Source organism: Halichoerus grypus, chromosome 8, assembly GCF_964656455.1.
Source record: "Halichoerus grypus chromosome 8, mHalGry1.hap1.1, whole genome shotgun sequence".
In the NCBI taxonomy this organism is placed as follows: Eukaryota; Metazoa; Chordata; class Mammalia; order Carnivora; family Phocidae; genus Halichoerus; species Halichoerus grypus.
This window is the reverse complement of record NC_135719.1, coordinates 77813176-77830083: the sequence shown is the minus strand read 5'-3', so window position 1 is coordinate 77830083 and position 16908 is coordinate 77813176. Positions and strand designations below refer to the sequence as shown.

Genomic DNA, 16908 nt, shown 5'->3' with positions numbered 1-16908 from the left:
CTCCCCACCACCTCACCTCAGTCCCCTGAGGTACTTATTATTGACACTAACTTGGGAATTCTTTTAGAAATTTGTAATTGTACATTTTCTTATTATATGTGACTATCTTTCCTTTTTCTATCCATGGGGTTATACTCTACAGACTGCGACTTCCTTTCTTTCACTTAACATTTTATCTTAGACACATCATTTCAGTACATAAAGATTTGCCTTATTCCTTTGTTTGTTGTAGAATAGTATTCCCTTATATTCCTGTGTTCTAACTTTACACAGCCAGTTCCCTAGTCTTGACTGCTTATTTCCAGGTGTTTTACTGTTAAAAATTATGTTACAGTGAACCTCTTGTACATATACTCTTGCATTTTCATTGCCAGTATATTTGAAGGAAAAATTCCTAGAATTCCTTGGTCGAAGGGTATACGTATCTTCAAAAAGATACATCCCTATCATAAAGAGCAGATACCAATCTTAAAATTTTTTCTTTCTCTAGTAGATGAAGATGGCATCTCTAGTTTTTACTTGTACTTCTTTAATCATTAGTGAGGTTAAGTGCTTTTAAATATATTAACAGCCATTTTGTTTGTGTGTCTTTTGATTTGAGGCTTATTTTTTGTTGTTGGATTTTTTGTTTTTGTTTTGTTTTTGAAGTACAGTGTGTTATATTAGTTTCAGGTTTACAGCAGATTGATTGGACAATTCTGTACATTGCACAGTACTCTCACCACGATAAGTGTAGTCACTGTCACCATATAGCGTTATTACAGTATTATTGACTATATTCCCTATGCTGTACTTTTCATCTCCATGACTTACTTATTTTATAGCTGGAAGTTTGTATCTGTCTTTTTTTCTATTAAGAATTAAAAAATTTATTTATAGTTCATATGCATTGTTACATTAGTTTGAAGTGTACAACATAGTGATTCAACTTCTCCACACATTATGCTGTTAACCCCCTTTATCTCACCCACCCCACCCATCCACCTCCTCTCTGCAAACCACCAGTTTGTTCTTTGTATTTAAGGGTGGGTTTGTTTGTTTGTTTGTTTGTTTTTCTTTTTTATGGGGAGGGGCCGAGGGAGAGAGAATCCTTCTTGTTTGTTTTGGTTTTTTTGGTTTGTTGTTTTTTTGTTTGTTTTTGAGAGAGCGAGAATCCTAAGCAGGCTCCCTGCTGGGACGTGGGGCTCAATCTCACAGCCCTGAGATCATGTCCTGAGCCGAAATCAAGAGTTGGTCGCTTAACCAACTGAGCCACCCAGGTGCCCCTATTTTCTTTTTATATACAACATGTAAGTGAAATCATGTGATATTTGTCTTTCTTTGCCTGACTTCACTTAGCCTAATGTACTCTAGGTCCACCCATGTTGTTGCACATGGCAAGATCTCATTCTTTTTTATGGCTGAATATTCCATTGTGCATATAATACCACATCTTTTTATCCATTCATTTGTCGGCGGACACTTGGGTTGCTTCTGTAGTTTGGCTGTTGTAATAATGTTGCAATAAACACAGGTTCATATGTCTTTTCAAATTAATTTTCTTTGGGTAAATACCCAGTAGTAGAATCTTTTGATCATATGGTAATTCTATTTTTAATTTTTTGAGGAACCTCCATACTGTTTTCCACAGTGGTTGGTCCAATTTACATTTCCACCAACGGTGCATGAGGGTTGATTTCAGGCTTTTTTTTAATTTGTACATTGCTGAACATTTTGCTGTTTAAGTATGTGCAAAGCAGTTGTGGAAAATGTAAGCTATCAAAAAGTAAGGAAAATACTTGACATGTTTGCTTATTATAGGTTCAGAGTATTAGTTGATACTCCTTTTCTGCTCTTTCTTTGTTAAGGACATAAGTTTCTGATTTTTTTTTAAGATTTTATTTATTAGGGAGTGAGTGAAAGAGAGCACAAGCAGGGGGGAGAGGCAGAATGAGAGGGAGAAGCATACTCCCCACTGAGCAGGGAGCCTGATGCGGGGCTTGCTCCCAGGACCCTGAGATCATCACCTGAGCCAAAGGCAGATGCTTAACCAACTGAGTCACCCAGGTGCCCCATAAGTTTCTGATCTTAATTCTCTTTTCTTTGAGAGAGTTTATGTGCTGGAACAGTAACTGATATCCTAAGCACTCAATAAATATTTGTTAGGTAAATGGTTTGACATAAACATGTAGCTAGAACTCTGATCACAAGGGTCCTAGCCTTGTGATATTGGGGGATTGTCACTATTCTCTTTTTTTAGACTTTTATATTTGATAGCTTATTTAGACTGTTCAAAATTATTCTTTTCTATATAAAAATTTCATATTTGAACCAGGAATGATTAAGATTTCATTGAAAGATTTAGGCAGACCATGAAAAGTAAATTTCTCCCCTAAACTATTAAATTGCTTCTGTCTCTGATACATGCCAACAAGTAGAGAAATTTGAAAGTAGTTTATCATCTGGCCGGGAACATGTGTGTAATGGAGGTAAGGAAGGACTTAGCTAATGAAATGGACAGTCAGGGGAGTTGGTACCATTCCAGTGTAAGCTGGATTTTGTTTCCACTGAAGCACTTATTGTAAAAGATAGTAAACGAATTATGGGCAAAAAGAAATGGTATATGATTGTAAAGAAGACTTCTCTTAGTATTAGCTAAAAACCCAAATATTTGCAAAGAGACTATTCCAGCCATTAATCTCATTTAGCATCCTATATTTGCATTCAGTTTTAAACAAGCCTGAGAATTTATCCAGAGTCTTCTGGCTAGATTCATAAGTAAGTTCATCCTGCTACCCTGGGTGCTCGCTCTGAAGTTCGTTAGATATGATTATATTCTCCTTTTTTCTCATGCTCTTAATAACTACCATCTTCTGGGTCTTATCCTGAGCACCTTCCTTTTCTTTCTTTCTTTTTTTTTCTTTTTTTTAAAGATTTTATTTATTTGACAGAGAGAGACGTGGGAGAGGGAGAAGCAGGCTTCCCGCGGAGCAGGGAGCCCGATGTGGGGCTCGATCCCAGGACCCTGGGATCACGACCTGAGCCGAAGGCAGACGTTTAACGACTGAGCCACCCAGGCGCCCCTTTTTTTTTCTTTTTAAAGTAAGCTCTACACCCAACATGGGGCTTGAACTCACGACCTGAGAGTTGCATGCTCTACTGATTGAGCTGGCCAGGCACCCCTCTGAGTATCTTTGTTTAAGCTATAGCCTCAAAAATCCTTAAAAGGCTGGGTTATTTAAAAAAAAAAAAAAAAAGTTTGTAAAAGACCGAAAGGTGGTTTTTTTTATTATATTTTCTAACCATCATACAGAAGGGGCATTGGTTTAGCTTGAATTAAAATCTTGCCAGCTCTTGAGGCGCCTGGGTGGCTCAGTCGGTTAAGTGTCTGCCTTGGGCTCAGGTCATGATCCTAGGGTCCTGGGATCTAGCCCTGTGTGGGGCTGCTTGCTCAGGGGGAGCCTGCTTCTCCCTCTCCCTCTGCCACTCCCCCCTATTTGTGTGTTCTCTCTGTCTCTCTGTCAAATAAATGAATCTTTAAAAAAAAAAAAAATCTTGCCAGTTCTCTATAAAAATCTTGCTTAGGGGCACCTGGCTGGCTCAGTCAGTGGAGCATGTGACTCTTGATCTAGGGCTGCGAGTTTGACCCCCACCTTAGATGTAGAGATTACTTAAAAATCTTGAAAAAAAAAAAATCTTGTTCAGCATAATTTGGCCTGGTAGGTTAGAAACTGCTTCGGTTGCCTTGCCTGCTGAATGGAATTTATAGTAGCATCTTTCAGACCTTCTAAATGTTCTTCCTGTCAATAGGGCACAGTTATTTTAATGTATCTGTTGCTCCCACTGACTCATCAGATCTCTCATAAAACTCAGGATTAGGTGGAGGCGCTGTATGGAAGAGTGAAACTGCTGTTGTGGTAAAGAATTAAGCTATATACTTAATGATTTATGAACTTTTCTGTGTGTGTATGTGTATAATTTTTAATTTAAAACATTTTAGTAAGCAAGTAAGCAAATGAGCAGTGGGCCCTAGCATTTTTACAACAATTTTTACCAAACATTCAAGGAAAAATAATTCCTCTTCTACAGTTTCTCTCAGGGAATAGGAAAACAAACACTCCCCAACTCAGTTTGAGGATTGCATAACTTTGATACCAAAACTTAGCAATGACAATGAGAGACAAGTATAGGCCAGTTTTACTTATGAATACAGATGTCCTAAATGAAATATTTGCAATCTAAATCAAGCAATACATATTTTTTAAATTACCCCTGTGACCAGTTTGGGTTTCTGCTAGAAATAATGGTTGGTTTACCATTAAAAATCAATGTATATAATTCCGTGTGTTAACCAAAGGAGATTAGGGGCACCTGGGTGGCTCAGTCAGTTAAGCATCTGACTCTTGATTTTGGCTCAGGTTGTGATCTCAGGGTTGTGAGATTGAGCCCCGCATCAGGCTTGCACTGGGCATGGAGCCTGCTTAAGATTCTTTCTTTCCCTCTCCCTCTGCCCTTCGCCCCCGCCCCTTAAAAAAAAGGAGATTAAAGAATGAATCATCTTAACTGATGCAGGAAAAGAATTTCATATGGAATATATCCAATATTTAAATTCATGAGTTCGTATTGATACTTTAAAGAACCAATTGGTCACCATTGTAGTATTCTAGTGAACCAATTCATTATTCTGAGAATTGGTTAATAAAAGGAAAGAATTAAGTATCTTACCTTTAACTATACAAATGGGTAACCAAATAGTATATTAGAGGGAGTGTCTCTTTATAAAAGTATTTCAGCTAGTAAATTAAGGAAGAATAATAGAAAAGAGTATCACCACTTTGTAATCCCTCATAAATTAATGGATTTAGTCATTAATCGCCAACAGTTGTTAGTATCTCAAAAATAAAATCAGATGACGTGTACCTCTTGACAGAAGATCAAAATACCACTGTGAAGGAGTTTTCCTACCTCTCCCCTAAAAATAGTGAATATGGATAAGCCTCTAGACCTCATTAGCAATAGATGGGAAATACAAAAAAACAGAACAACATTTAAACAGTATTACATGGATGTCATCATCAAAATCAGAAACTCTAGAGGCGCCTGGGTGGCTCAGTCGGTTAAGCGTCTGCCTTCGGCTCAGGTTATGATCTCAGGGTCCTGGGATCAAGCCCTTTGTCGGGCTCCCTGCTTCTCCCTTCCTCTACCTCCTTTCCCCTACTTGTGCTTTCTCTCTCAAAATCTTTAAAAAAAATCAGAAACTCTACTGAACATATGACATGGTTTCTTCAAATAAAAGAAAAAGAGAATAAGCTGTTGACTTAGATATAGCAGTTATAATGTCTGACTCTTGACTACTTATTCAAACACTGTAAAATCAAAAACATAATTTATAACATTTGAGACAACCTTTCGTGTTCACACAGTTACATAGTTCAGGCCCAAACCTGTGCCAAGGGAAATTAAGTACATTTACTGCTCTTGTCCTTCCTAGCTCAGACCAGCAAAGACCATTTGACAAGATCAGGAGACTAAGGGAGGAGTCTGAGATTGATTTATCTTAGCCCCAAGTTGTAGCATAAGTGGCAAATTACAAAAGCAGCAATGTAGAGATAATAGCACCACAACAATAAAGTTTGTATAAAGAGCAAGACATTCGAAATACCATTTTTCTATTTACAAAAAAAAATGTATGCCATAAAAGATGGAAATCTGAAATCTGTGGTAGAATCAATGGCACTTATATCAGTTTTTGTTTGAATTGTGCAGTGAAACACCAGTTAAGTTCCCAGTAATGTTAGCATTATCTGGATAGTAAAATGAGGTTAAAAAACCAACATAATGATCTGATGGACTGTTTAATTCATAGCATTATTGAGAACAGTCTCAGTAGGTATCCTCCAAAGGAATTATTTTAGGATTCTGGATAATCCTAAAACAGCCCCAGGATATGGATTTGGTTCTTAGTTCCTGCAGAGAAAAACTAACTTACTATTCAGAAACTAGAACTTCCATTCCATTTGAGATTTCCTGAGGTCACAGTAGTGACCCAGACTTCTGAAAAGCTCTACTGTCTGTCTATCTATCTATCTGTTTAATATTTTTAGAGAGAGCATGTAAGTGGAGGGGCAGAGAGAGAGGGAGAATCTTAAGCAGGCTCCATGCTCAGCACAGAGCCCAACACAGAGCTCGATCTCACAACCCTGAGATCATGACCTGGGCCAAAATCAAGAGTCAAACACTTAACCAAATGAGCCACCCAGTAATAAGGACAAAATGCAGACAGTTGTTGCTAAATAAAAGCCAAGAACACTTTTCACCACAAGACTTGCTCTAAGCTAGTGGTTTATGACTGAGGACAATTTTGTCCCCCAGGGGATATTTGGAAATGTTTGAAGACTTTGATTGTCACTACTGGAGATGCTTCTGGCATCTAGTGACTCACAGTTAGGGATGCTCTTAAACAATGCACTGGACATCTTCCACAACAAATAATTATGTGCTGAGTTTGAGAAACTCTCCTCTAAAGGCATTCTCAGGAAGGTGCCTCAAGTAAAAGTGAAAGGATCCCAGAAAACTAGTACTCTGAAATGCAACAAAAATATTGAACAAATAAAATGGTAAACATGGACCTTCACCCAAGTCAGTGTTGTCTCGATGAAATATTTTTAGTGTCTTATTTGTATAATAAAATAAGCTACTAGAAATATTGGACAGAACAGTAATACGTGAATCAGAAGAGAGAGAACAAAAGTCTTTGTTGTTTGGGAGGATGACAGACTTTTGTTTAAACTCACTTAACAGTTTGGGGTTTTTGGGGTTTTTTTTTTTTTTAAGATTTTATTTGTTTGAGAGAGATGGGGAGAGAGATCACAAGCAGGGGGGAGGGATGGAGGGAGAAGCAGCCTCCCCGCTGAGCAGGAAGCCCGATGCGGGACTCGACCCCAAGACCCTGGGATCATGACATGAGCTGAAGGCAGATGCTTAACCGACTGAGCCGCCCAGGAACCCTTTTACAGTTTAAGTAAAATATGTGGTAAAATTTCAAACGTAACTACTGAAAGAATAGATATAGAATGTGGAAAGTCCAAAAGAGGAGAGAGAACAAATGGAATAAGGGAAAAACAAACCAAAAATCCAAAGAGAAGAAATGAGAATGAATCCTAAAGAAAAAAGACCAAATAGAAATTTTAAAATGGTAGAATCCGATCTAAACATATAAATTGCTATGGTTGATGGACTGAACTTGACAATTAAAAAGACAGATGGTCAGATTTTTAAAAATACAGCTATCTGCTATTTACAAGAGATCTACCCAAAACATAAGGACCCAGGAAAAAATGGACAGTTGAGAGAAGAGGACATTGAACCAAAGGACAGCTGTATAGTTATTGTCATATTTTCTACTTAGAGTTTATTCTGCTCTCTCTCTAGCTTGCTAAAATAGGTACTTAGCTCAAATAATTTTTATTCTTTTTACTTTGCTAATGTAAAACTTTAAGACAACTTTTCATTAAAGTGCTACTTTTGGTGGATCCTACAAGTTTCAATAGGTAATCTTTATTGTCACTTAATTTTTTAAAGTATTTTAATCTTTGATCCTTGTTTTGTTTTGCAGTGTATTTTCTCTAATTTCTAAATTTGGAAGGATTTAAAAATTTATCTTTTCACAATTAAATTCTGACAACTTTTGTTATAGACCAAGATCACAGCCTCTGCCCTTTGAGTGAGGGCTGGACTTAATGACGCCTTCTAATTAATAGAAAATGGCAAAAGCAATGTCACTTTCAAAATGAGATCACAAAAAGACTGTGACATCTGTCTTGTGCTCTTTCTCTGGCTCTCTTTGATGACTTGCTTTGAGGGAATCCAGCTGCCATGCTGTAAACTGTCCTATGGAAAGGCCCACGTGGCAGGGAACCAAGAGAGGCCCTTGGCCAACAACCTGAAAGAAAGTGAATCCTGCCAACAACTGTGTCAGTGAGCTTGGAGGTGGCTCTTCCCCAGGCCTTCAAATGAGACCATAGTCCTGGCAGAGCTTTGATTGGAGCTTCGTAGACTGAAGCAGGGGGCTCAGCTAAGCCTTGCCCATATTGCTAGCCCACACAAACTGTGAGATAAAAGTGTGCGTTTAAGCCACTAAATTTGGGAGTAATTTATTATACCGAAAGATAACTATAAACCATAGACGTATGTTTAAAATACTTTCTTGCGGGGCCTGGGTGGCTCAGTTGGTTAAGACTCTCGATTTTGGCTCAGGTCATGATCTCAGGGTCGTGAGATGGAGCCCTGCTTAAGTTTCTCCCTCTTCCTCTCCCTGTGCCCCTCTCCCTGTCTCACGCGCTCGTTCTTTTCTCTCTCTCTTAAAAAAAAAAAAAAAATTATAAACTGCTTTCTTGGTGAATTCACCCTTTTGTTATTTGGTTACCCTCTCATCCAAAATCAAGTTTTCCCCTTAAAGAAAAATTTATCTGGTGATAATAAAACCATATCAGCTTTTTTTGGTTTCTATTTGCCTGATCTCTTTACTTTCAGCTTTTACATGTCATTATATGTCTCTTGTAAACAGTATATGCCTGGATTTTGTTAGTAGTTTAAAATTGGCATTTGTGAATATTTACACCATGGAAATTGGCTAATACTATAAATTAGTTTTGTATGTGTGTGTATGTGTTTTTAACAGTCTTCTGTGACTTCAGTATACACATATACACACAATGAAAGCAACATCTTTAACTGCTTTGTTTAATGCTATATCCCCAGGACCTAGAGTGCCCAGCACATCGTAAGAACTTAATAAATGCTTGGTGAATTAATTGAATAAATGAATTACTCCAAAGTGGTGATAATTTTAAGCTGTGTCATTCTCTTTAGAATTTTCTGGAACCAGTAGAGAGAAGAAAAGAATTACATTTTCCTTTTTTTTTTTAAATAGCTTTTTATCGGGGCGCCTGGGTGGCTCAGTCGTTAAGCGTCTGCCTTCGGCTCAGGTCATGGTCCCAGGGTCCTAGGATCGAGCCCCGCATCGGGCTCCCTGCTCAGCGGGAAGCCTGCTTCTCCCTCTCCCACTCCCCCTGCTTGTGTTCCCTCTCTCGCTGTGTCTCTCTCTGTCAAATAAATAAATAAAATCTTTAAAAATAAATAAATAGGGGCGCCTGGGTGGCTCAGTCGTTAAGCGTCTGCCTTCGGCTCAGGTCATGATCCCAGGGTCCTGGGATCGAGCCCCGCATCGGGCTCTCTGCTCCGCGGGAGGCCTGCTTCTCCCTCTCCCACTCCCCCTGCTTGTGTTCCCTCTCTCGCTGTGTCTTTCTCTGTCGAATAAATAAATAAAATCTTTAAAAAAAAATAAAAATAAAAATAAATAAATAAATAACTTTTTATTGTGGAAATTTCCAAAGGTCTAGAAAAGCAGATAGAATAGGATAATGAACCTCCATGAAGCCATCACTCAGTTTTAACAATGTTGAGAATCTGTTTTCAAGCCCTACCTAATTTTTTCCTGGAATATCTTAAAGAAAATTCCATCACATGATTTTATTTACCTTTTTTTTTTAAAAAAAATTTATATTTAAATTTCTCTCTTTCAGAATTGTCTTTTTTTTTTTTTTAAGATTTTATTTTTTCATGAACTGGTCGTTAGATTTAGAGGCTTGATTAGATTCAACTTCCATTCTTTTGGTAGGAATACATCACAGGTTGTGCAGTTATATTGTTGTCCACTTTTAGCGATGTTGAGATTGATCATTGAGTTCAGATCATCCTGACCCATCCATTATAAAGTTACATCTCAGCCTTTCATCTAATGGGTTTATAGCAACTATCGATGGTGATTGCCTAGATCCATTATTTCATTAGGAGTTGAAAATTGGTGATTTTTTTTCCCTAATTATTCCATATGCGTTAAACAGTTTTTTCTTTAAATTCCAGTTAGTTAACATACAGTGTTAAATTAGTTTCAGGGGTACAGTATAGTGATTCAACAATTCTGTACATGACTCAGTGCTCATCGTTAAGTGTACTCTTCATCCCCATCACCTGTTTCACCCATCCCCCTACCCACCTCCCCTCTGGTGACCATCAGTTTGTTCTCTCTAGTTAAGAAACATACAGATGGCTAACATACACATGAAAAGATGATCAACATCACTCATCATCACGGAAATACAAACCAAAACTACAATGAGTCAGCAAAGTTAAGCTTAGAAGACAAAGCATAGCTCTCTGGGGTGCATCTCTGTTCTAAAAGTTGTAGTTATGAGTGTTGAAGAAATTGAGGAACTTATTTAGGGATAGCAAGTGTTAGGACTGATACGAGTTCCAATAAAAGTTAGGATGAAGAACACATTGGGATCTTAAAAGGGGCATTGTGTCCGGTGGTAGAACTGAGAAGAGTAAGACTTTTCCATCAATTCAAAAGAAATATTTTAAAAATCAGTTTATGTAGGGGATGGGGCTGCCTCTCTGGCTCAGTTGGTTGAGTGTCTGGCTCTTGGTCTTGGCTCAGGTCTTGATCTCATGGTTGTGAGTTCAGGCCCTGAGTTGGGTTCCATGCTGGGTGAGGAACCTACTTAAAAAAAAAAGAAAAAAAAAAAGAAATCAGCTTATGTGGGGTGGTTAAAAAGTTTGGAAAACAGATAGTGGTGATGGTTGTACAACATCGTGAATGTAATGCCTCTGATTTGTACATTTAAAAATGGTTAAAATTGCAAGTTTTGTTTTATGATTTTACCACATTTTAAAAAATTAATAATGTAATATACCCAAAACTCTAATATTGTATACTTTTAATCAATGAATTGTTTGATGTGTAAATTATATTTTAATAAAGCTGTTAAAAAAAATATGTATAGAGCTAAGCCAGAAATTTCTGTAGAAGTCAAGTTAAAGGGAACTGGTCTAGTCCTTGAAAACTGGCTTAAGCATCCTGTTTGACTGCTTTGTCTCTAGTACTCAGTAAATATTTTTAAGTTAAACAATAAACAAATGAAAAAAAATTTTAAAAACTACAATGAGATATCACACCTGTCAGAATGGCTAAATTTAACAGTACAGGAAACAACAGATGTTGGCGAGGATATGGAGAAAGGAGAACCCTCTTACGCTGTTGGTGGGAATGCAAACTGGTGCAGCCACTCAGGAAAACAGTGTGGAGATTCCTCAAGAAGTTAAAAATAGAATTACCCTACAACCCAGCAATTGTACTGCTAGGTATTTACCCCAAAGGATGCAAAAATACTGATTTGAAGGGGCACCTGCACTCCAGTGTTTATAGCAGCATTATCAACAATAGCCAGATTATGGAAAGAGCCCCAGTGTCCACCAACTGATGATACACAGAATGGAATATTACTCAACTGTAAAAAAGGAAGCTTGCCATTTGCTACAGTGTGGATGGAGCTAGAATGTATTATGCTAAGCGAAATAAGCCAGTCAGAGACAAATATATGATTTCACTCATATGTGGAATTTAAGAAACAAAACAGATGAACATAGGGGAAAGAAAAAAAAAAAGACAGGCAACCCATAAAATAGACTCTGACCTATAGAGAAGGAGGGAGGTGGGCAGGGTATGGGCTAAATGGGTGATGGGCATTAAGGACGGCACTTGTGATGAGCATCGAGTGTTATATGTAAGTGATGAATCACTAACTTCTCCTGAAACTAGTATTACACTATATGTTAACTAACTAGACTTTAAATAAAAACTTGAAACAAGAGAGTCTGTTTGTTGGTTTGTCTCTCTTTTTTCCCCCTATGCTCATTTGTTTTGTTTCTTAAATTCCACATTTATTAGCTAGAATGTTTCTATAATGAAAAAATTTTCTTTAACTTTTTAGTTACCCTGAAATATAGTTGGTACAAGAAAGGCAGGGTAATTGCTTGATTCTTTCCATTTATTGTTTTTCAAATACGTTGTTTCCTTAATAACTCTGCAGAGGTGACTAGTTTTTTTTTTTAATATTTTGGATATTTCACATATTTACATTTCAGTTCAATGCATTATTTATTTTTAATGTTCATATTATCCCATTTTTAGCTGGTGGGGACCCTATCAGGTTGGCCCTTCCGTCCTTTGACATGATCCAGTTATTTTGATAGCTTGTTGACTATTTCCTAAACTGGTATTTAAGGTTATAGGACTTTAAATTAATTTCTTTAACTTTTATATTAGTATCTATTTCCTGAATACTTAAAGTGTTCTTTTTTTTTTTTAATTTTTATTTATTTATTTGACAGAGCACAAGTAGGCAGAGCAGTAGATAGAGGCAGAGGGAGAAGCAGGCTCCCCGCTGAGCAGGGAGCCCAATGTGGGGCTGGATCCCAGGACCCTGAGATCGTGACCTGAGCCGAAGGCAGACGCTTAACCGACTGAGCCACCCAGGCGCCCCTAAAGTGTTAGTTCTTAATGACATTTACATAATTTTTTATTTTCTCTCTCTCCTACAAGGCGATTATAACTATATATAACTTTTTTTTTTTCTCAGTACTCATTAAGTATATTCTTTTTTAAGTTCTTATTCAAGTTCCAGTTAGTTAACATACAGTATAATATTAGTTTCAGGGAGACAGTTTTTGATTCAGCACTTCCATACATCACCCCGTGCTCATCAAAGCAAGTGCCCTCCTTAATCCCCACCCCCTATTTCACCCATCCCCCTGCCCACCTCCCCTCTGGTAACCATCAGTTTGTTGTCTGTGGTTAAGAGTCTGTTTCTTGGTTTGCCTCTCCCTCTCTCTCTTTATTTTTCTTTTGTTCATTTGTTTTGTTTCTTAAATTCCCCATTTGAGTGAAATCCTATGGTATTTGTCTTTTTCTGACTGATAGATTATAATTATATATACCTCTTAATACAACAAAGAACCAAAGCTAAGGAAGTACACAGACTCTACTGTCTGAGGGAACCTAGTCTCTTTTTTTTTTCTGCAGATCTGGTTCACCAAATTCTTGTGGGGTGCCTCTTTTAACATTAAAAAAAAAAAAAGTGGCAAGGGTTTGTACAAAAATAATGCTTGGTTACATGACCTAATGTAGTCTTTTTTTTTTTTTTTTTTTTTTTACCTACTGTCACTTATAAAAGGTTGGACCGACCTGGAGGTAGAGGGCTTTTACTACCATTATCAACAGCAATAGTGTATAAAGTGTGCAGTGATACACTGAGTAAGGACTCAATAAGTACTACCCCTGAAACAAATAGTACATTATATGTTAATTGAATTTAAATTTCAAAAGTAAAATAGCTCAGTAAGTACTTGTTAAAAATTTTATTCTAGGTTTTAGTGACTTTAAGAGTAGAGTCCTATAGGCTAGAATCCTAAAAGAATAGTGTTTCCAGAGGTCTTCGTACTGTTAAACCTTCCTCTCGTTTACCTCTTAGATTTATTTTTGCTGCTGTTCTGGAGGCAGCCACATTCTCTAAGCCTGGCTAATTTGAGTTCTCCCACTCTCAGATTAAAATTTGAATATGAAAATGGATTCTAAAAGGCAAATGAAGTTATTTGGTGCTGATACTTCTTTAATACCAATGAGAAACTAACTTGATTTCCTTTTTTTCTTTTCCAGATGATGGGCATAAGAAAGCTCGAAATGCTTATCTCAACAATTCCAATTATGAAGAAGGAGATGAATATTTTGATAAAAACTTGGCACTCTTTGAGGTAATATTTGGGAGAAATCTAGGGCAGAAATGTCAGGAACAGAGATTTCAGGATAGCGGTTTTCTATCCCATTTAGTTTTAAAACAGTACAGGCTGGATAATTTTAAGAACTGCTTGTTAAAATATAATACTATAACTTGTCATTGTAGTTGATTTACTCTATATAATCTATCACTAACTAATAAGTAGCCATTAAATCAGATTTCTGTGAATTGAGGAAGAATGTTGACATCACAGGCATGGAGAACCTTGCTGTCTAATTCAGCTAGGTTTCAAATATTTGCATTGGAATTATCTATGAAGTATAAAATAGAGTATTTTTCAACTCTGTGTTTGGGAAGACCATCATTTACCTTAGAACTACTAAAAGAAAAATCAGTGTAGGAAATAGGCTGCCAGATTAAGAGGGCCTGTCTGTATGTCTTACCCAAGACCATATGGACTCTGACAGGCTCTGCAGTCGGATAGTTGGAAGGAGCCTGCTTTGGTCCAGCACTGCCTTTGTGTCTGGCTTTGGACAACGATGCAAGTTCCAGTTCTCTTAGTGTACCTGTTTTTTAAATGGTATCTTCTTTCAGCTTCCTTCAAGAAAAGATCTGAGATACATACTTAGTTCAGTCACAAAAGTTTTTTTATTGAGCTGTCTGTGCTTGGTGCCATAAATAATAGCCATAAGTGTTATTAGAATGTTAGTAGCCTAGCCTAGGGATGCCAGGGTGGCTCAGTCAGTTAAGCATCCGACTCTTGACCTCAGCTCAGGTCTTGATCTCAGGGTTGTGATTTCAAGCCCCACATTGGGCTCCATGCTGGGCATGGAGCCTACTAAAAAAAAAAAAAAATGTTAGTAGCCTAAAGAAAGGGGCACTATAGTTAAAGGTAATATTATCGATGTTTTTTTCAAGGTTACAGCTGTCTGTAGGGGCCAGTGTGATTTTATTTTTACTGTAAAGTTAAGCCATTAGAAAGAATGATAAAGCTTTTCACTTAAGAATTTTATAAGGATTTGTATAGTCCTGATTGATATTTTAATGTGGGAGGAGAATAAAGCCTCATTTATAAATTTTCTTAAAATATTTACCTGTGATGTATTTTCTCATTTAATTTGCAATTTTCTGGTAGAGGGCCACATTGATGCTTATTTCCAGTGTTCTTTATTACTCATTTCTTCCATGTCTCTGGCGTTATAGGAAGAAATGGACACCAGACCAAAGGTATCTTCTCTCCTCAACCGTATGGCCAATTATACTAATCTGACACAAGGAGCGAAGGAACATGAAGAGGCAGAGAACATCACTGAGGGGAAAAAGAAGCCCACTAAGGTGAGGCCTTCAAATAACAAGGATAAATAAAAAGAGTCCCATATATAAGAAAGGAGGAAATATCCAGGGCATCACTTTATGCTCAGTAACTATTGAATGCTTGATATATGCCAGGCACTGTTCTGGGCAGGTCATAGCAAAAACAGAACATACAATGTCCTGCTCTCATGCAATCTAAATTCTAGTATGAGGAGATAGTTGTTAAACTGTATATTACGTGCTGACGATGGTCTAACAAAAATACAAGCAGGGACAGATGGTAGCTACACTTGTGATGAGCATAGCATAACATATGCAAAGACTTGTCAGATCACTTTGTTGAACACTAATGTAACATTGTGTGTTAACTTCAATAATTAATTCATTTTTTTTAAAAGGCAGGATAAAGACACTGAAACTGGCCAGCAGGAGAGCCAGGGCAGAGGGGGTTGCTGTTGTAGAGAGGTTGGTCAGGGAAGGCCCTTTCTGACAGGGTGATGTTTGAGCAGAGGCCTAACCAATGTGAGACAATGAGCCCCCTAGTTGGGAGAAGAGCATTCCAGGGACAGGGAATAGCACTTCAGAAGAAGAGGGTTCACACCCATCTGCTGATGCCATCTCTCTGTTGTCAAGTGATGGGGTTTTTCAAAGACTAAATATCAGTTTTTCTCAAAATGAAAATATGGAACCATATTACAAGTTAGCTTTCTGGTTGTTCAGGGATAAAATGACCCTCAGATCTTCATTTTACCAACTGCATTTACCAGCTACCATGAGGATTTATGCCAAACTCTGAAGGAAGTCCATCAAATCATTATTCAGTTTTTATGAAAAGGGAAAGCTAGGGGCACCTAGCTGACTCAGTCAGTGGAGCATGCGACTCTCGATCTCAGGCTTGTGAGTTCGAGCCCCACGTTGGTTGTAGAGATTACTTAAAAATCTTTAAAAAAAGGGGCACCTGGGTGGCTCAGATGGTTAAGGGTCTGCCTTCGGCTCAGGTCATGATCCCAGGGTTCTGGGATCGAGCCCCGCATCGGGCTCCCTGCTCAGCGGGGAGCCTGCTTCTCCCTCTCCCACTCCCCCTGCTCGTGTTCCCTCTCTCTCTCTCTCTATCTCTGTGTCTCGAATGAATAAATAAAAAAATCTTTAAAAAAAAAAAAAAGGAAAAGCTAATAGCTTCAAAGAACAGAACATTTTATTTATTTATTTTTTTTAAAGATTTTTTATTTATTTATTTGAGAGAGAGAGAGAATGAGAGACAGAGAGCATGAGAGGGAGGAGGGTCAGAGGGAGAAGCAGACTCCCTGCCAAGCAGGGAGCCCAATGCGGGACTCGATCCCGGGACTCCAGGATCATGACCTGAGCTGAAGGCAGTCGCTTAACCAACTGAGCCACCCAGGCGCCCAGAACAGAACATTTTAATTGTTGGGGGTACACTTAAAAGTTTGTGGTCAAATGCCCATGTAAAAACATATGGGGACCTGTGTAAAGTAAAAATGTATAGCTCTAGGAATAATGTGATCATTTATAAGATGGAGATTTTATATGTGCCTCTTTTAAGATATTGATTATACTAATTATGTGTTTTGTAAGTAAGATGGTAGTTAGGGAGCAAGTTTTTATATACAAATAAAGGGATAAAAGCATCTCTTCTAGATGACTATGTAATTTTTCTTTTGTCAACATCTTTCTTTGCAGACCCCTCAAATGGGTACTTTCATGGGTGTCTACCTCCCATGCCTACAGAATATTTTTGGAGTGATCTTGTTTCTACGCCTTACATGGGTCGTGGGCACAGCTGGAGTTCTTCAGGCCTTTGCAATTGTCCTTATCTGCTGCTGCTGTGTAAGTCCCCAGTTGGCTCTTAGAGATCACCTGGAACATTGCAGGAGCTCAAGATTATATGCACTTGACTTATTTGAGAATAACGCAAAGACTATTCGGGAAAGACTCATGATCTCAACAGGAGACATTATTT

The 16908-nt window shown here is 37.8% G+C and overlaps 1 protein-coding gene across 4 annotated transcripts in view; it reads left to right on the top strand.

Annotated features, from left to right (window-relative positions):
* Positions 1 to 16908, top strand: part of SLC12A6 (solute carrier family 12 member 6) — an 84077-nt gene that overhangs the window by 42072 nt on the left and 25097 nt on the right. For all 4 annotated transcript variants that reach the window (XM_078053424.1, XM_036082573.2, XM_036082572.2 and 1 more), the window contains 3 exons: positions 13538 to 13632; positions 14820 to 14951; positions 16629 to 16775. In XM_078053424.1, coding sequence (XP_077909550.1) covers positions 13538 to 13632; positions 14820 to 14951; positions 16629 to 16775 — 374 coding nt within the window. The remainder of the gene's footprint in view (positions 1 to 13537; positions 13633 to 14819; positions 14952 to 16628; positions 16776 to 16908) is intronic.